At 48.8% G+C, this 20,160-nt stretch overlaps 1 protein-coding gene across 1 annotated transcript in view; it reads right to left on the bottom strand.

Moving 5' to 3' along the window:
- The window catches only part of LOC147637948 (receptor homology region, transmembrane domain- and RING domain-containing protein 2-like), an 82,762-nt gene extending 64,930 nt beyond the window's left edge, over positions 1–17,832 (bottom strand). The window contains exon 1 of the mRNA XM_086799791.1: positions 17,356–17,832. Coding sequence (XP_086655917.1) covers positions 17,356–17,542 — 187 coding nt within the window. The 5' untranslated portion in view covers positions 17,543–17,832. The remainder of the gene's footprint in view (positions 1–17,355) is intronic.
- Between the last annotated feature and the right edge of the window lie 2,328 nt (positions 17,833–20,160).

Below are 20,160 nucleotides of genomic sequence, written 5' to 3'. Positions count from 1 at the left end.
TGATGGTGGTTGATGCTGCGGGCTGCTGGCTAGTGACACCTATGACTGGGGAGACTGAGGAGAGCTGCTGATACCTCAAGTGTGTGGCCTCCTTTTACCGTTGGTGTTCGAGTAACATACGTTCTCGATCAAGCTCACGTTGGTGTTCCCGAGCGGCGAGTTCAGCCTGACGCCGGTCTTCGTTGATCCTGCGTTGGGCTTCCTCATGGTCTCGTCTTTCTTCTTTTTCTCTTTTCCTTCGGGCCTCGTCCTCTCTCCTTTGTTGTTCCATCTAAAAGAAGAGGGAGATGTAGTCGGGTGTTGCTGGAGGTGTAGAAGGACGTGCTGCTGCTGCCTCCAAGAGTTGGAGACGTTCCATGAGCAGCTGGTTCTGAGCTCTAAGAAGAGCTATGGTGTCTGCTGTAGGCGGAAGAACAAGGTCTCCTTCGAGGGAGACATCTTCCGGCTGATGAGTACTCTCTCCTGTAGACATGATGCTGAAGTCGATGGTCGTGCCGGAATGCAATCTAACCATCCAAGGATGCCCCCACGCTAGGATACGGTGTGTGTGAACAATCTGAATCTGATACCAATGTGATATGCAGCGGAAGTCTTTGTATTGGAAGATCCTGTCACACAAATGCTCACACCGTCTTCTGTATCCTGAGTTTCGTGAGTTTAGCAATCCATTTCAATACTTCAAACTTTAAAGAGATGAGAGAGAGGGATATGAGAACTGTACGTCCCGAATTACCCACTGAAGGGCCCCCTATCCTGATAACGAGATAGTATTTGCTTTATTTCTTTAGAGAGAATGACTGTGGACTGTAGATAAGCCAAACGCAAGATCTCGGAGGATCGGAGAGTGGCTGATCTGTACACTGCTGTAGAAACACCTCGATGACCTGATCTCGAGCCTATGCACTCTTCCCAAGGGCATGAGGAAGGGCTGCACACCTGAGGCTGAGAGAAGAAGAAGGTGGACTGTTCTACACTATGTTAGAATGCTGAAAACACTTATGAATGCTGTGTTACCTTCACCAGATGACTGCTGCATGTATGGATGATGCACAAAAGGCTGGATGCTGATGCAAACTGTTGATTCAGGGCTGGAAACTGCTGCAAACTGTTGATTCAGGGCTGGAAACTGCTGTGGACAGAAACGCAGACCTACAGAGATGCTGTTGGACTGAAACGCATGAGAAATCTGAGGCTGCAGACTGCTGCTGTACGGCTGGACAGAAACGCAGAGGAGCTGCTGTACGGCCGTCGGCTGGACAAAAACGCAGGTCTGCTGGGCTGATTGCTGGCGTTGAACTGAGACTTGACAGTATGCTGAATCAAGGCTGATTTGATGCTGAATCAGGGCTGCTTTGATGCTGAAGACAGGCGCCTAGGGCTGACTGAAGCAAGGGGTTCTCAAGGGCTGGAGAAGCAAGCTTATGAGCTCCAAGGGCTGGATTAGTCTAGGGCTGAAGGCAAGGATGCTCCAAGGGCTGAGGAGAAGAGCTCTTAGCACAATGAAGACTGAATGAATAACTAAGCCCTATACAAGCCTATTTATACTAACTGGAGGTTGGTCATTTAATAAAGTTTATATTTATAAATGCCCAATAATGCAAATAATGCTAAATAAATACTATTAAATAAGGGAAAAATACCAGATAAATCCTAGTAAATTCCCTAAGGCTTCTGGGATGTTCTAAATGATGCACAAGCATATGAATGCATATTATGCAGGATGCAGAGTGCTTTCTGATGCAAACCCTAAGGCTTCTACGGACTCTACATGCATGAATGATTCTCTCCAAGTGGGTTAAGGGACTTAACTGACTGACTGACCCACTAAGGCTGAGGAATGACCTACGTAGCTCGTGCCTGACTTATCCTGGACTGAGGATGTACAATGGGGTCACGGCGTACGACAATTATCATCCTATTGGGTTCTAAAACTGTACAACTGCTGCACTTCTGATGATGAGCCATCTTGTCACCATGCACTGAGTGCAGAGTGCATGTGACAGATTGTCACGCCATGGAAGAGCCAGTATTTGTGCCGTGTCTTACCTATGGGACTGTCACTCCATGGGGAGGCTCATGCCTGGAACTGTGTTTTACCTATGGGACTGTCACTCCATAGGAAGACCAGGTTTTATGTTTTACATCGTGCCATTTTTGTGCCGACAGATATTTTGTACTTGTTCCATGAACGGGAGATATGTCCATGATACTATTTGCACATGCACTCATGTTCTGCATGTTTGAAACTGTTTTCGCATGACTTGTATTTTTGTGTTTGCCTGTTTGACGTGTCACTTACTGAGCGGGGACGCCTGCCAGTGAGTCGTGAAGTCTGCTCTGTCTTATGACGAGTTTTGTTGCGTGTGAACAGGTGGTAAGTGTATTGCACATGTTGGTTTAATATTTCATATTCTAACCTTTTGATTTATAAGGTTATATGTTCACACTCACTTAAAAGTGGGTACCCCCTTTGGGCACCCACTTAGGGGCCAAGGTGGGGAGCCACACTCGACTTGTGTGTGTGTGTGGGGGTGGGTGCATGGTCACCTACCCACACCACCATGGAACTGGCCACCCACATGCAACGTGGGGAGCCAGCCAACTCTAGTTGTGCAACTCCCTCTCCAACCTTTACAAAAAGAGAGCCACCACCTCCATCGTAGCAACCTTGGCGATCATCTCCTTGGTTTTATTTTCAAGCGACGCCATCTCCATCCCTTAGGCGGCTGCATCACTTCAGGCTGCGTTTCTACTCCTTCCCAGGCTGCTGCGTATCTGTATAATCAGGCAACGACGACTGTGCAAGAACTGATGCGCTACTGTTCATACAGTCGACTGTATGCTGCGCAGGCTACCTATTCTGCAGGCAGCTGTGTACTTCCCCAGCCAGGCGCTACGCTGCCTATCCTGCAGGCAGCTGTGTATACTTCTCCAGCCAGGCGACCACATAGGCTGTGTGTGCGCCTCCAATCAGGCAGCCCTGCAGGCTGTACTGCCAACCACAGAAGGCGTCGGTGTATTCATTCTCCAATTGTTGTGTTCCTACACCTAGGCGGCCGGCGGCTATGCTCTGCAAACTGGCGGCTACTTCTCCATCTCCAGTGGGCTATTCAATCTATCCATAGGCGGCTACTACGCCCTTTTCCCTCCTCCACAAGAAGGTGGCTGTGCCCTACACAGCGGGTGCCTAATCTCCTTGGTAGGCGGTTGTGCCTCCTTTACATAGGCGGCATCTCTTTTCTTCAGAAGGTAATACTTTCCCCAAAGCAACTACTCCTCTCGACATGCTGCTGTGTCTCGGTGTCCCTCTCAAGTAGCTGCACACAGACACCATGGGTATTGGACTTCCATCTGCCATCCACAAGTAAGTGAATTTTCAGATTTAAGTAAAGTACTTTGTGATAAATCTGATAAGGGATTCTCTCCACGGCAACACCCGTTCGGTGCCGGGTAGTCCAAGCTCTTGGAGAACCACGGTCCAAAGGTGCTGAGATCGGGAGAGCCAGGCGTTAGTACGAGAGCGCCTGTTTGTACGTGGTCTTGGAACACCAGTGGGGCGCTCTCTGCGGAGTCCAGTGAAGGCACAGGACCATAGAGACTGGACCACGCTAGTGATCGTTCTACTTCGAATATCTACTTCGAGCATTTTGTTTGGTACTGTATTCATTTGTACATGGACAACATCTGGTTCTTGGAACCCTTGGAGCATTGTATTTGTTAAATACTCCCAATAAATATATCATATATTGAGGGGGGGGGGTCGGCCCGTTCCGGCCCCAGTGCTGGTGTCCATTTATCTCATTTCATTTCATTTCAATTTCAAGTTGTTATTAAGTTGTCCATTTCAAATTGTGATATTAAGTTGTGCTATTACGCGTGTGGGTATCCAACGGAGTCTATTCCCACTAGACGGGATCGGTTTCATTGGTATCAAAGCACGGTTGTTTCCCTCTTCCTAGTGGGGAAACGAACCTGTGTATTGGACACCCCACTTCTAGCACACTTAACACAATGGACAGCCAAGGCAACCCTTTGGAAGTGCCTAATTCGAGGGGCCCATCAAGTGCCTCGCGTGGTTCTGATGCTCTACGAGGAAGGCACAAGCCCCTTGAAAGGGTTAATGATAGTGAATCAAAGGGACAACTATCTTGAGGAAAGACAGTCATGCTTGATGAAGAGCCTGATGCAATGAGGGCTAAAATGGAACATATGAGAAAGCTTTTGCAGGCACAAGAGCAAGAGCTAAAATTTTTGCATGAAGATCCCCATGTGCAAAGGGAAGTTGCGCATACATATCCAGGGCTACCTTGATAATGAACATTTCTTAGTTGCTCCACTAAATGGATGTGATGTATTGTTGGGCAAGCCATGGCATCATAGGCTTGAGTCCCGCAAAGAGTACAAGACCAATATGATTTCTTTTATGCATAAAGGCCGCATACATTTTATTGATGCTGGCAAAGAAGGGGATTCCATCCCACTTGTATCTCACATCCAAATTAATAAAGCAATGAAAAAGAGTCTTTCTCCGTACTTGGTTTTTGTTCGTGATAGCCTTGTGCCAAATCATCAAAATGTGGATGCTATGACTAATGATAGGCTGAATTTTCTTCATGCATTCAACAACTGTTCTGATTCATTGCCAGGTGAATTACCTCCCCAAAGGCCCGAAGATCATCGCATAGATCTTGTGCCAGGTAGTTCTCCTCCTAACAAACCCGCATACCGAGTGAGTGCTGCACGCTGTGTCTCGGTGTCCCTCTCAAGTAGCTGCACACAGACACTATGGGTATTGGACTTCCATCTGCAATCCACAAGTAAGTGAATTTTCAGATTTAAGTAAAGTACTTTGTGATAAATCTGATAAGGGATTCTCTCCACGGCAACACCCGTTCGGTGCCGGGTAGTCCAAGCTCTTGGAGAACCACGGTCCAAAGGTTCTGAGATCGGGAGAGCCAGGTGTTAGTACGAGAGCGCCTGTTTGTGCGTGGTCTTAAAACATCAATGGGGCGCTCTCCACGGAGTCCAGTGAAGGCACAGGACCGTAGAGACTGGACCACGCTAGTGGTCGTTCTACTTCGAATATCTACTTCGAGCATTTTGTTTGGTACTGTATTCATTTGTACATGGACATCATCTGGTTCTTGGAACCCTTGGAGCATTGTATTTGTTAAATACTCCCAATAAATATATCATATATTGAGGGGGGGTCGACCCGTTCCAGCCCCAGTGCTGGTATCCATTTATCTCATTTCATTGCATTTCAATTTCAAGTTGTTATTAAGTTGTCCATTTCAAATTGTGATATTAAGTTGTGCTATTACGCGTGTGGGTGTCCAACGGAGTCTATTCCCACTTGACGGGATCGGTTTCACCAAGTGCACAGTGGAGTGATCGACAACACCGCTGGAGTCAAATATTCCAGCAGTTCGGTGGTATGATTGTGTACCTTCCAGGAAAGGCCAATCCAGTGGCTGACGCTTTGAGCAGGAAGGGACAAGTGTCTACAATTCAGACCACTAGACTTGATCTTGTTGGTACAGGACTAGAGGACATGAAGCACACGTACGCGGATTCCGAGGAATTCGGTACACAGTGGGAACAGGCATTGGATACCACAAGACCATGCCACTTTCTGATACGCGATGGTTGGCTTTTCTACAAAGGCTAACTGTGTGTCATGAAGTCGTTCACGGCAGCTCTTCTCCATGATGCCCATGATGCCATTACAGGTGGTCATAGAGGTATGAATTCGACTCTGGAGAAATTGGAACGGCAATACTATTGGCCAAAGATGAGGCGTGATGTGTTTACATATGTACAACGTTGTGACACTTGTCAAAAGGTGAAAGCTCCTCGTGGAAAGAAGATAGGGTTGTTACAGCCCTTGCCAATTCCGGAGGGTCCTTTCCTGGACATTTCAATGGACTTTGTCACAAATCTGCCTCCCAGTCCGAGTAAGCGTAATACGCAGTGCTTAACTATTGTTGATAGGTTTAGCAAATTTGTTATGCTTATTCCATGTAGGGCCTATGTGACCGCCGAGGATGTTGCCCAGTTGTTCATTCGGCATTGATACCCGATTGGCGGGATTCCTAGAACCATAGTGTCAGACCAATATGCCAAGTTTACCAGTCATTTTTGGAGGGCATTGTTTGATAATTTTGGTACTAAGTTGAATTTTTCCAGTGCATTCCACCCACAGACAGATGGCCAGACAGAAATATACAACCAGTTGGCCTTTGATGTGCTGAAGTATTATGTCCACGATCAGCAAGGTAAGTGGGAATCGTATTTGCCTTTAGTTCAAGCTGTTTTCAATGATTCTTTTTCTTCAACTATTGGCAGGACTCCATATGAGGCAGCGTTTGGAAGACCTTTCCAATCGTTGTTAACCAAGACTTCGTCTTCAGTACCGGAGGCAAACAGAGTGACGGAGTCTTACCAAGAGATCTTAGAGTCAGTAAAAGACAGACTGGCTAAAGCGCAAGAGGCCTACACTCGACAGGCCAATAAAGACCGAAGAGATATGAAGTTTTCGGACGGGGATTGCGTTTATCTTCGGATTATGAAGCAAAGATTGAAGCAGGTGGGCAAGCGATGCCCAAAGTTGTCTTTCAGGAGCTTCGGACCTTTTCCCATCAAGAAAAAGATTAATGAGGTGTCTATGCAATTAAAGCTACCTCCGAGTTGGACTATGCACAATGTATTTCATGTCAGTTGGTTAAAGCCATATGCAGGTCCAACCCCTTCAGAGGTCAAAGACGAAGCGGAACCAGACATTGTGGATGAAGCAGAAGTTATGGTTCCAGAACAGATCCTTCTGCACCGTTTCAAGCATGGCTCAGGCCGAAGACTACAACAGTTCCTCACAAAGTTTCAAGACTGAGGAACTCATGAAGCGGTATGACTCGACAAAGAGTTTTTCGAAGACTATCCGGCGTTATTGACGGATTATTTGGAGGCTATGCAGCTTCCGTCAAGTTAAGCAGAAGGAGATGTCACGTGCATCCCGCACTTGGATGCCACGTAGACATTTCTGTACAGAAGGTGCAGGACCTGGGATGGTGAACTGGTCCCATGTGAGTCCAGTCCGGGACGAGTCAGCCAGGGATCCATCTCAGTCATCCGAGGTCAGGTGTGCATTGTCCTCCACATGAGTCCAAGGTCAGGTGTGCACTGTCCTGCACATGAAACAGTGCCAATCCGCGCTGTGAATCTCCCTCTAGAATGATGTCAATGATTCTGTGTATCTGGTATGGTACCGGATGCCAAATCACTGAGTAGTTAGTGTTTAGAACAAGGGGCCAGCCCATAGGGCTACCCCGGATCTTAGTGTGGGCATGGGAATGATGTGGAACCACCCCCATGAGGGCCAGGAAGGCCCAGGCTGAACCCACCAGCCATGGAGGGGCTGTAGGACAGCCCTAGGGAAAGCTAAAGACAAATTTCAGGAGAAAACAGCCTTTGCATGGCTGTAGGGCAGGTATGGGGCAGCCCATACAGGCTGCCCAGCCCTCTTGAGATTTGCAAAGGCTCTGTCCAGCCAATCAGAAGCAGGCGCATCATGTCCAGCCTTTTAAGGAAAAAAAAGCAGCATCTTATGTGAATATTTTCAGCATTTTATGCTGAATTTCCAGTCGTGGGAGCATTTAATGCGACTGCAGTAGTACTGGCCGACTACTGTAGTTGGGCTAGTATAAAAGGGAGAGCCCACAATCCCATTCATTCATCTCATTCTCCACCAAGAGCTCAAGCATAAGAGGCTAGACAAAGCCAAGAAGGTGCTAAGAAAAGGGGTGAAGGATTCAGGTCAAGGGCAGGGTATTCCTAGCCAAGAAAAGGTCCAAGATTGTTGTATTTTCTTTCAGATTTCTCATCATTTAATAAAGCAAATACACCATCCGTGGTGGGGGCCCTACAGAGGGTAATTGGGACCCAATACTGTGTCCTCTCCACCTCTACCTCTCTCTCTCTATTTTCTGCACTTCTCCTTTTAGTTTGTGCGTTAATTTCCGTCGCGAAAAGAGTGCTGAATTCGGAGTATTGAAGTTACCGATTCTTCTCCGAAGCTTCCGCATATTACATCCTATGAGGGCTCTAGCCATGTCCTCCTGGTATCCAAGTGAATGAGGTCTTGTCTGATGACTCTACTAATCTCAGAATGTGTCAAGGTGAGAGAGGATGCCTCCAGAGAGTACTGGAAGGGTGGAAGTCTGTCTAAACTGAACCCATGGAGCTCAAACCAAGATGCTATTTGCGCATACCAACATGAAGAGAGAGAATAGAAGAGAAGTAGACGACAAAGTATTGGGTCCCAATTACCCATTGAAGCCCCCCCCCACGCCCCCTCCCCCCCGGCAAGCAAGAGTATTTGCTTATATTAATTCTTTGGAGAACAGCTATGCAATGCTTGAGAACAAGCGACATGACTACCTAACACAAGGATGAGGAAGACCGTACGTCGGCTAAGTATCCTCCAATCCAAGGACTCTGCAAATGACTCTTTGGGGCCACTTATGCAAGTCCAGATAGCTGTACGACTGCACATATGCTGGCTGAGAATGGAAGAGGAGCTTCAGTGTGTCACGTGCATCCCGCACTTTGATGCCACGTAGACATTTCTGTACAGAAGGTGCAGGACCTCGGATGGTGAACCGGTCCCATGTGAGCCCAGTCCGGGACGAGTCAGCCAGGGATCCATCTCAGTCGTCCGAGGTCAGGTGTGCATCGTCCTGCACATGAGTCCAAGGTCAGGTGTGCATTGTCCTGCACATGAAGCAGTGCCAGTCCGCGCTGTGAGTCTCCCTCTGGAATGATGTCAGATGTGCTGTGTATCTGGTTTGCAACTGGATGCCAGGCCTCTGTAGGCATGTAGGTTTGCATGTAGAGATGGGGCCAGCCCATAGGGCTACCCCAGTGCGAGGATTTGCATTTGCATTCTTAGTGTGGGCATGGGGGAGGTATAGAACCATCCCCAAGGGGCCAGGAGGGCCCACATTGTGCCCACCAGCCAAGGCATGGGCTGGAGGGGCTGTCGGCCAGCTGTACTGCTGCTGGACAGGCAGCCGACAGGGTCAGAAACCCTACCCAGCCAGTCGGCCAGGTGTGGGGGGGCAGTCCCACACCCATGCGCATGGTGCCCAGCAGCCAGGATGCTGCCCCAGAAGCATGCGCAGGCTGGACAGCACTTATTATAGTGTGAATTCAGTTTATTAGAATAAACTCAGTCGTGGAGCTTTTATTAGCTGGCCGACTGGATGAAAGGAGGGGTATAAAAGCCCAGCCAAGATCTCAATGATCTCATCTCATAATTCACCAAGTGCTCCAAGCAAACAAGGGCCAGGACAGCCAAGAACATTGCTAAAGCAAAGGGGTGAAGGACTGAAGGTCAAGGGCAGGTTTTCCAGCCAAGAAAAGGTCAAGTACTTTGTATTTGTTTTCAGATTTACACCATTCTAATAAAGCAAATACACCATCCGTGGTGGGGGCCCTACAGAGGGTAATTGGGACCCAATACTGTGTCCTCTCCATCTCCCCCTTCTCTCTCTATTTTCTGCACATCGTCTTTCAGTTTGTGCGTTAATTCCGTCGCGAAAAGAGTGCTGATTTCTGAGTTTTGAAGTACCGATCCTTCTCCGAAGCTTCCGCATATTACAGTGGTATCAGAGCCTACTTCAAGGACAAAGATTCAGCAAAGAAAACCAGAAATTTTTTTCGCTCGTGTGGTTGGTTTTTAGACGCCGGTGGACTACCCCTTTCGGAGTGACTCCTGTCCCTCGAAGGACGGTTGGTTTTTAGCCTCCGGAAGCCTCCGGAAGTCTCCCACACAGATAGTGGATGGTCAGATTGCGTTCCGGAAAGGAATTGCATTTTCCCGCTATGGCGAGTTTCGGCGACGAGAGAGAACCAGAACCATGGGACCAGAGTGCACCAGGCAGCCCATCTAGGGCACCCGGCTTGAGTGTCACAGACATGTTCCAGCAGATGATGCGAGCAATCGCAGACCAGACAACCAAGTTGGATGAGCAGAAGGCGCGGATTTTGGCTCTGGAGGAACGTTCTCGCTCTCCAGCGTCGCGTTTTCCATCTCCTCCTCCCTCTCCTTCCGTATCCCAGATACCAGATCCTCGTCACAGGGACCCTCTCGCAGGGTCACAGCCGCAGCCAAGCTCCTTGCTTGAGATGCAGATGCGTGCATTGGAGATTCGACAACGAGAAGACGACGCCATGCGACGAGTGTCACGCGAGCGTTACCTCAGAGCTTTGGACGCCAGATTGACACCGGCGGCGCCCTCGAATCATTTTCCCGAGAAAATGAATTTCAGTAAGTATAATGGTAAACTCGATCCCACTACTCTGTATTCATGGTTACATCAATTTGAAGCTTACTTTGCCGCAGTTAGGAAATCAGATATTGACAAAGTGATCTTAGCCAGTTGGTACTTGGAAGGTGAGGCCATTCCTTGGTGGACTCAGTGGGCTCATGCCCACACCAGATCAGGTATGGCAGCTTATGGGTGGGACGAGTTCGTCCGTTATCTTAAGCAGCGGTTTTTACCGCCCCACTACCTTGAGCGACTCGAAGACGAGTTCAGGGGTGCGCGTCAGAACGCGCAACCAGTCCTTCAGTTTGCCAATAAAATTTCGACCTTGTGTCTACAATCAGGCTTATCTGATTCGGACAAGAAAGGGCAGTTTTTGTATGGCCTGGACACGCAAATCCAATGGGAGGTGCGTATGTTTAGGCCAGCCACCTTTGAGGACGCACTCTCGCTTGCGCAGAGTGCAGAAATGAAACACAATGGTGGCAAGCCCAAGACTTCCCAGCCGGCTTCTCCCAAGGCTAACGCCTCGGGGGGCAAAAGCCAGAACCAGACAGGGTCTTCCCCAGGACAGAGCCCGGGAGCCTCTGGCTCCAAGAACTCGGACAATGCGTCTAAGCTTACTCCAGACCAGAAAGCGGAGGCAGGCAAGACAGGTGGCAAGTTGAGTGCTGAGGAGCTTGCTCAGTACAGGAAGGAGGGTAGATGTTACTTTTGTCACACAAAAGGACATACTTCTCGGGATTGTCCGAAGAAGCCTCCAAAGGCCGCCGCCGCCTCCACAGCTTCTGTGGTGAGCACAGCTCCCACACAGACCCCAGCGGCTACCCCTAGTTCTTCCACCCCCGGTGCTTCAGTTGGAGCAATTATTAGCCGGGAGCTCGAAGATAAGCAGAAGGGCGCCCATGACCAGGAGTATGAGCGCAACGAATTGCTCAAGTCCTTTGGCTACATAGGTGGCCAGAGAGTCGTTGTCTTGTTTGACAGCGGCAGCACGGAGGATGTGATCACGGAAGAGGCCGCTAGGCGTGCCCGTTTCGAGCTAACTCCGGTGGACAAACAAGTTGAGGGTTTTAGCACAGGTATGACAACGAGCGTCAAGTATGAAGCTCTAGGTGCTAAGTTAGTCATTCAGGGCATAGAGTTTGTGCGTGACTTTATGGTTGCCCCTCTTGTAGGAGCAGACATAATTTTGGGTATCCAGTGGTTTCACAAGTTTCTTCCTGATGTCAAGTGGGACAAGCACACGTTCCACATTGATCGGAATGTGTCAAACACCCCGGTGACCATTAAGTGTGAGCCAGGTATTCCAAACTTTCCGCTCATAAGCCACTTGCAGGCTAAGCGAGCAGTCAGGAAAGGCGCACAGTGTGCGATGATTTACATCCAGACAACCCAGACGGTGGCCAGTGCTTCCGAGAAGTACTCGATTCTCCATGAAAAGTTCCAGAAGATTTTTCTTCGGGACAGTCTCCCTCCCCAGCTTCCCCCGTCCAGACCGGAGGATCACAAGATTGACCTCCTCCCAGGCTCGGAACCCCCGAGCAAGTTTCCGTATCGCCTTTCTAAGGCAATGGAATCGGAGTTGGACCGCCAACTCCAAGAATTGTTGCAAGCTGGCTTCATCCGCCCCAGCGTGTCGCCATTTGCAGCACCGATCTTATTTGTCAAGAAGAAAGATGGGTCTTCTCGGTTGTGTGTCGATTATCGTGCACTCAACAAGCTGACTATCAAGAGCAGATTCCCGATGCCTCGAATTGACTATATTCTCGAGAGGCTGAATGGAGCTAAGGTGTTCTCTAAATTGGATTTAAAGAGTGGGTACCACCAGGTACGGATTGTAGAGGGGGACATCTCCAAGACAGCCTTCCGTACAGAACGGGCCCACTATGAATTTGTGGTCATGCCATTTGGTTTGACGAACGCCCCAGCTACATTTAACCGCATGATGATGCGTATTTTTCGGGAGTTGATTGGAGTGTGTGTGTTCATATTTCTGGACGACATACTCATATTTTCAGCTACAGTTGAGCAGCATGACATCGATGTGGAGAAAGTCCTTAAGTTACTGGAAAGCAACGAGCTCTATGTCAATGAAAAGAAGTCAGAATTTTATCTGTTCCAGGTACATTACTTGGGATATATAATCAGTGCCGAAGGCATTCGACTTGATCCGGCTAAAGTGGCCGAGATTGTTAACTGGGAAGTACCTCAGACCGCTTATGACATTAGCTCATTTGTGGGTATATGCCAGGCATATTCCACCCACATTGACAAGTTTTCTGATCTCTCGGCAGACCTCACCGATCTGCTAAAGGGAGTGAAAACAAGGAGGCAAAAGATTCGAATGACTCCACGTGCGTTGGAGGCATTCCAGAACCTCAAGGTGGCTTTGTCAGAAGCGCCTTGTTTAGCCCTTGCCTCGTGGGACGAACCATTTCAGGTGATCACCGATGCGAGTCACATCGCAATTGGAGGTGTATTGCAACAGAATGGTCATCCAGTAGCTTACATGTCTCGTAAGTTACTGCCCGCCGAAAAGAACTACTCAGTCTATGATCGTGAACTCCTAGCAGTTATTCAGGCCTTGAAACATTGGAAACATTTCCTGTATGGCCGTGACTTCGAGGTTCGCACTGACCATCAGGCATTGCGCTGGATTCAAACGATGCCAAGTGCACAGTGGAGTGATCGACAACACCGCTGGAGTCAGATATTCCAGCAGTTCGGTGGTATGATTGAGTACCTTCCAAGAAAGGCCAATCCAGTGGCCGATGCTTTGAGCAGGAAGGGACAAGTATCTGCGATTCAGACCACTAGACTTGACCTTGTTGGTACAGGACTAGAAGACATGAAGCACACGTACGCGGATTCCGAGGAATTCGGTACACAGTGGGAACAGGCAGTGGATGCCACAGGACCATGCCATTTTCTGATACGCGATGGTTGGCTTTTCTACAAAGGCCGACTGTGTGTCATGAAATCATTCCGGGCAGCTCTTCTCCATGATGCCCATGACGCCATTACAGGTGGTCATACGGACATGAATTCGACTCTGGAGAAATTAGAACGGCAATACTATTGGCCAAAGATGAGGCGTGATGTGTTTACATATGTACAACACTGTGACATTTGTCAAAAGGTGAAAGCTCCTCGTGGAAAGAAGATAGGGTTGTTACAGCCTTTGCCAATTCCTGAGGGTCCTTTCCAAGACATTTCAATGGACTTTGTCACAAATCTGCCTCCCAGTCCGAGTAAGCGTAATACACAGTGTTTAACTATTGTTGACAGGTTCAGCAAATTTGTTATGCTTATTCCTTGCAGGGCCAATGTGACCGCCGAGGATGTTGCCCAGCTATTCATTCGGCATTGGTACCCGATTGGTGGGATTCCTAGGACCATAGTGTCAGACCGAGATGCCAAGTTTACCAGTCATTTTTGGAGGGCATTGTTTGATCATTTTGGTACTAAGTTGAATTTTTCCAGTGCATTCCACCACAGACAGATGGCCAGACAGAGATATACAACCAGTTGGCCTTTGATGTGCTGAAGTGTTATGTCCACGATCAGCAAGGTAAGTGGGAATCGTTTTTGCCTTTAGTTCAAGCTGTTTTGAATGACTCTTTTTCTTCAGCTATTGGCAGGACTCCATATGAGGCAGCGTTTGGAAGGCCTTTCCAGTCGTTGTTAACCAGGACTTCGTCTTCAGTACCGAAGGCGAACAGAGTGACGGAGTCTTAACAGGAGATCCTAGAGTCTGTTAAAGACAGATTGGCTAAAGCGCAAGAGGCCTACACTCGACAGGCCAATAAAGACCGAAGGGACATGAAGTTTTCGGAAGGAGATTGGGTGTATCTTCGGATTATGAAGCAAAGATTGAAGCAGGTGGGCAAGCGATGCCCAAAGTTGTCTTTCAAGAGCTTCGGACCATTCCCCATCCGGAAAAAGATTAATGAGGTGTCTATGCAGTTAAAGCTACCTCCGAGTTGGACTATGCACGATGTATTTCATGTCAGTTGGTTAAAGCCATATGCAGGTCCACCCCCTTCAGAGGTCAAAGACGAAGCGGAACCAGATATCATTGATGAAGCAGAAGTAACGGTTCCAAAAGAGATCCTTCTGCACCGTTTCAAGCATGGCTCAGGCCGAAGACTACGACAGTTCCTCACGAAGTTTCAGGACCGAGGAACTCATGAAGCGGTATGGCTCGACAAAGAATTTTTCGAAGACTATCCGGCATTATTGACGGATTATTTGGAGGCTATGCAGCTTCCGTCAAGTTAAGCAGAAGGGGATGTCACGTGCATCCCGCACTTGGATGCCACGTAGACATTTCTGTACAGAAGGTGCAGGACCTGGGATGGTGAACTGGTCCCATGTGAGCCCAGTCCGGGACGAGTCAGCCAGGGATCCATCTCAGTCGTCCAAGGTCAGGTGTGCATCGTCCTGCACATGAGTCCAAGGTCAGGTGTGCATTGTCCTGCACATGAAGCAGTGCCAGTCCGCGCTGTGAGTCTCCCTCTGGAATGATTTCAGATGTGCTGTGTATCTGGTTTGCAACTGGATGCCAGGCCTCTGTAGGCATGTAGGTTTGCATGTAGAGATGGGGCCAGCCCATAGGGCTACCCCAGTGCGAGGATTTGCATTTGCATTCTTAGTGTGGGCATGGGGGAGGTATAGAACCACCCCCAAGGGGCCAGGAGGGCCCACATTGTGCCCACCAGCCAAGGCATGGGCTGGAGGGGCTGGAGGGGCTGTCGGCCAGCTGTACTGCTGCTGGACAGGCAGAAACCCTACCCAGCCAATCGGCCAGGTGTGGGGGGGCAGTCCCACACCCATGCGCATGGTGCCCAGCAGCCAGGATGCTGCCCCAGAAGCATGCGCAGGCTGGACAGCACTTATTATAGTGTGAATTCAGTTTATTGGAATAAACTCAGTCGTGGAGCTTTTATTAGCTGGCCGACTGGATGAAAGGAGGGGTATAAAAGCCCAGCCAAGATCTCAATGATCTCATCTCATAATTCACCAAGTGCTCCAAGCAAACAAGGGCCAGGACAGCCAAGAACATTGCTAAAGCAAAGGGGTGAAGGACTGAAGGTCAAGGGCAGGTTTTCCAGCCAAGAAAAGGTCAAGTACTTTGTATTTGTTTTCAGATTTACATCATTCTAATAAAGCAAATACACCATCCGTGGTGGGGGCCCTACAGAGGGTAATTGGGACCCAATACTGTGTCCTCTCCATCTCCCCCTTCTCTCTCTATTTTTTGCACATCGTCTTTCAGTTTGTGCGTTAATTCCGTCGCGAAAAGAGTGCTGATTTTTGAGTTTTGAAGTACCGATCCTTCTCCGAAGCTTCCGCATATTACACAGTGATAGCCTGCAGAGAGTAGAATGTTGATTGCTGATTTGTTGCGTGTAATCTTCTTAGAGACTTTGCTGAAATCTGAATGATTTGTGCTGAATTTATGCGACTGCTTATATAGGCACTCCAGTTGCAGCTCGGCCAAGAGAAGGGCTGTCGGCCAGATGTATTTGGAGAAAATATGCATAATATTCCAAAAATGTTGGTCGGCCACTTTGGTGCTGGTCGGCCTGCTTTGGAATATGAGTCCAAAAGAAGGTGCCCATATGCTGTTGTCGGCCTGCTGCCTAGTGCCCTACACAACACATGCCTTGCTTTGAGTACAAACTTGTACTCCAGCCCATACATGCCTACATACTAATGATGCTTCTAAATGCAGACCTAAGCTATGACTGACTGCTACATGCATTTTATCTAATGAATTCTCCGAGTGGGTTAAGAGGACCGACTCCAGACTCACCTCTATGGCTCGAAGACTTATTGTGCCTTACTGTCCCTAGACTGAGGGCTCACAATGGGGTCACGACGTACGACGAATATTCCTAAAAAAACGTATTACTTATTTACAAATGTTGCACTAATGATGATGCGAATGTGCCAATGTGTACCCCAGTGCAGGGTGCACGCGACATGTATATATGCATACACATACATACATACATATGTATGTATGTAAGTAGGTATGTATGTATACTCTTACCTGTAAATTGACAGAAATGCATTATAAACTCCGTTCATTTGCAGCCAATGAACAGTTACATCAATGATGCCTAGTTGCAAACACAATCTCATGAGATGCTAACAATAATGTTTCTCAGCCTGTGAGTGGTTTCCTTACATTTTGAAGTGCCACAAATGCATCATTATCAACTTCTACAAGGTGAAACCCCAACCTATAAGCCTCTATGCAGCTACCATTATTAAATGGAAGGTGTTGGGCATCTATAGAGAAGTAAGGGAATCTCCTACATAACCTGAAATACCTAGGAGCAGAAAATTGAGCGTTGAGACCTAAAGAAGGTCATGTGGAACCACATAAATGCTTTGACCATGGCAGGTATAAAGACACATAAAATGCTCCCAAGCACTGCAACAGCTGTGCAATGGTGAAGGATGTGGCAAAGGAGCCACTAGTTCAATGATCAAGAGTGTGCGGTCACAATGATGATGCAACCCCAACCTATATGCCTGTATGCAGCTATCATTATTGAATGTAACGTGTCACACAACTATGGAGAAGCAAGGGCATCTCCTACATGACCTAAAAAGAGCAGGTCAGGGGGGGGGGTGTGCATAAAAATGTTTACTAGGGGTTTCCATCAATGAGGAGTGCCTTGTTTTAACCATGGCAGGTATAAAGTCACATAAAATGCTCCCAAGCGCTACAATAGCAAAGGATGTGGCAAAATTAGCCACTAAGTCAATGATCAAGAGTGTGCTATCGCAAAAATGATGAAATTAGACCTCAACGAGCTTCAGAACATATCCTGGGGACATAAAGAGACTGGCATGGAAAACCCCACCATGGATTCATAGGGTTTGCCAGTGATGGTGAGGGCAAACATCGAGAGTCTTGCTATGTCATATCATATGTTACATGCTCCTGGGTAACCAAGCACTTTAAGGCTGCAGTGTGCAATATTGAAATAGCCTGGATGAGGAAGCTTACCGAAGCTGGCTTCGACGTCCGGGAAGGAGAGGGAGTCGTTGTTTGAAGTGATGAGGACCACAGTGGCATTGACGCGCCCCAGGATGAGGGTTAAGACGACGATGGTGAGGCCGGCCAGGCTCACCATCACTCCCCGGCGAGTCATCATCCTGGACAAACCCCCGCTCTCATTCTCCGCGTTTGGCATCTTCCTCTAACTTCAACGCATCCTTTCTTTTCTGCTATCCACGACGAAGGGGCTGCAAACGCATAAACCGAAGAAGAAGAAGACGATGCCGAGAAAGTAAAGCAATCAATGCCTCCTCCTCGAGTCCAGTCGGTTGTGGCCACAGCAACACGTGCAAGTCCAGTTGTTCCTGCCTGTAGTTCCTGCCTGTAATCAGCGTAATAATGATGGAAGCCTATGAGCACGCATTCCTCGTTTGTATCCAGCCGCCCGCGGTTACTTCTATACCTGCGTAAGGGTACCCAGTGCCCGCGGTTACTTCTATACCTGCGTAAGGGTACCCAGTGCCCATTCGTTCGCTCCCCAAATTGTTGACTTGGTACTTGGTCGGAATCTAACGTACTGCTGAGGAAATTCTGTGAATTCTTTTTTCTTTTCTTTGTTTTAGAAGGTAGAAGTAGGCTTTTGAAACTTAAAAGCTTGTCAATTGCATGATATAGTGGTAAGTGGGGTGTTTTGTGAAAAGCTTTATCTCGACCGTCAACTCCCTGTCATATTTTGTGAATCAAAGGGTTTGTGTATTTGCTATTAATAATGTTTAGTATATTTGAAGGTGTGATGGCTCGTTTTAAAAGATGACACTCTTGCTTGAAATCTCATGGTGGAACTGTTGCCATCTTCTAAGTTCTACCTCATTTTTTTGTGTCAACTCTTGGGACATGTACATTGTACAATAGTTCTACAAAAGTAATAATTTGCATGTGTTGAAGCATGAGTCCCATAATTTATTTGCTACTAAGTGTTAAGGGGCCTCCTATGATCTATCTAGTTAATAATAGCAATAAGAGTTGACATAAGGTCGCCTCCTGGTTTCAAGCATGTCATGAGTGTAAAACACCCACCCACCCTCCACATACACACAATGTTGTTATGACACGAGGTCGCCTCTTGGTTTTCAAGCATACCATGGGGAACACACACACTTGTTGTTGTGAAGCGAGATCACCTTTAGGTTTTCAAGCGTACCATGAAGAACACACACACCCTTTGTACACATCTCTCTCTCTCTCTCTCTCTCTCTCTCTCTCTCTCTCTCTCTCTCTCTCTCTCTCTCTCTCTCTGTGTTAACCCCATTTTGTGGTTAATTGAATATCTCTCCACTACCCATGAGAGATAACATAATAAGTGTCATGAAACGGCACTATAAAAAATGTAATTATGAGAATGGCTAGCCATGCCCAAGCCTAAGTGGCTTTGTAATCATTTAATTCATGTTTGGGTGCCTAAGTGTGAACAAGGGACAACAAGGGACCTTCTTGGAAATTGGCTCGCTGAAGCTCCCGCCGTCACCCCCTGCTCGCGCTGCTCACCCCTCGCCTCCCCTTCCTCGCGCCCTGTCCCCCGCCTACCAGCGCTTTTGCACCCCCCTCTTCTCGCCATCGCGCCCCCCCCTTCTCCTCGCTTTCTCTCCCTCTCTCGCGCTGAAGCGCCCCCCTCCCCCCCCTTCAGTTTGCCTTCACGCCCCCGCTTCAGTTTGCCTTTGCTCCCCCCCCTTCAGTTCGCCTTCGCGCCCCCACTTCAGTTCGCCTTCGCCCCCCCCTTCGGTTCGCCTTCGCGCCCCCTCCCCTCGTCAGCGCCCCGTCCCCCCCCCTCCGCCGGCCCTCTCTCCCCCCCACCGCCTCTCCTTTCGCGCCGCTCCCGCCCCCCCTGTTTCTTCGTCGCCTTAACCCCCCCCCCGTTCTTGCTGTTTTTTTCGCCCCCTGGGGTTCTTTCTTTTTTTTATTCCCCCGCCCTTCGGGTGCAGCTCGGTTCTTGCAAGTATCGCATTCTCTCCGCCTTCGCCACAACTTCAGACTCTGATGGAGGCTCCTCCCGCCCCACCTCAGAGGGACTCTTCTGCAGCCCCCTCGACCGCCCCTGAGGATACCCCCATCAGGCTTTCTCTTTCGCCAGAAGAGGAAGCGAGCCTCGCCGCAAAGGTGGAACGCCTCCAGGCACATTCCACCATCTGCCCACTCGCCCCAGCAGAGGGGAGATCCGGGATCTTCTTCAGGCCCAACTTCTTGCAGATGTGGGCAAGATCCTGGATGTATAGCTATTGGGCCATGGACATTACCAGATCGAGTTTGAGGCCGCCCAGAGTGTTGCCAAGGTCCTTGCCATGAGTCCCCTTGACATCAAGGGTGCTCGGGCTTTCTTCAGACCTTGGCAGCATGGATTTGACCCAGCAGCGGCGGCGGAGCAAGGAGAGCGCCTTTTTCATGTTACAGTTTGCTTCCCTGGACTCCGCCGGGAGTATCTTTCGCTCCTCCCCAGGCTCAGAGCATTGGTGGGCTCGGTACTAGAGACTGGCCCCTCAACTGCTTCAGTGGTGGCCAGAGCAGCTGGGCTACCTTCGGTCAGAGTGTTGGTGTCTGACATCTCCTCCCTTCCTAAGGTCATTCAGCTACCTAGGATAGGGGGGGGATGGATAGATCAGAGAGTGGAGTTCTCGGGGCTCCCGAATCAGTGCTTCATTTGCAGACAAATTGGCCATCTGGCCAAGGCCTGCCCTCGCAGGAGACCCCGACCCTCACCACAGCAGGCTACTGATGGCCCGCCCACAGATTCAGCTCGGCAGGCTGCCTCCGAGACACCTG

The sequence above is a fragment of the Cibotium barometz genome, chromosome 6, assembly GCF_041138505.1.
Source record: "Cibotium barometz isolate CiBa-2024 chromosome 6, ASM4113850v1, whole genome shotgun sequence".
In the NCBI taxonomy this organism is placed as follows: domain Eukaryota; kingdom Viridiplantae; phylum Streptophyta; class Polypodiopsida; order Cyatheales; family Cibotiaceae; genus Cibotium; species Cibotium barometz.
The sequence above is the reverse complement of the archived record's forward strand: the minus strand, read 5'-3'. Positions and strand labels throughout refer to the sequence as shown.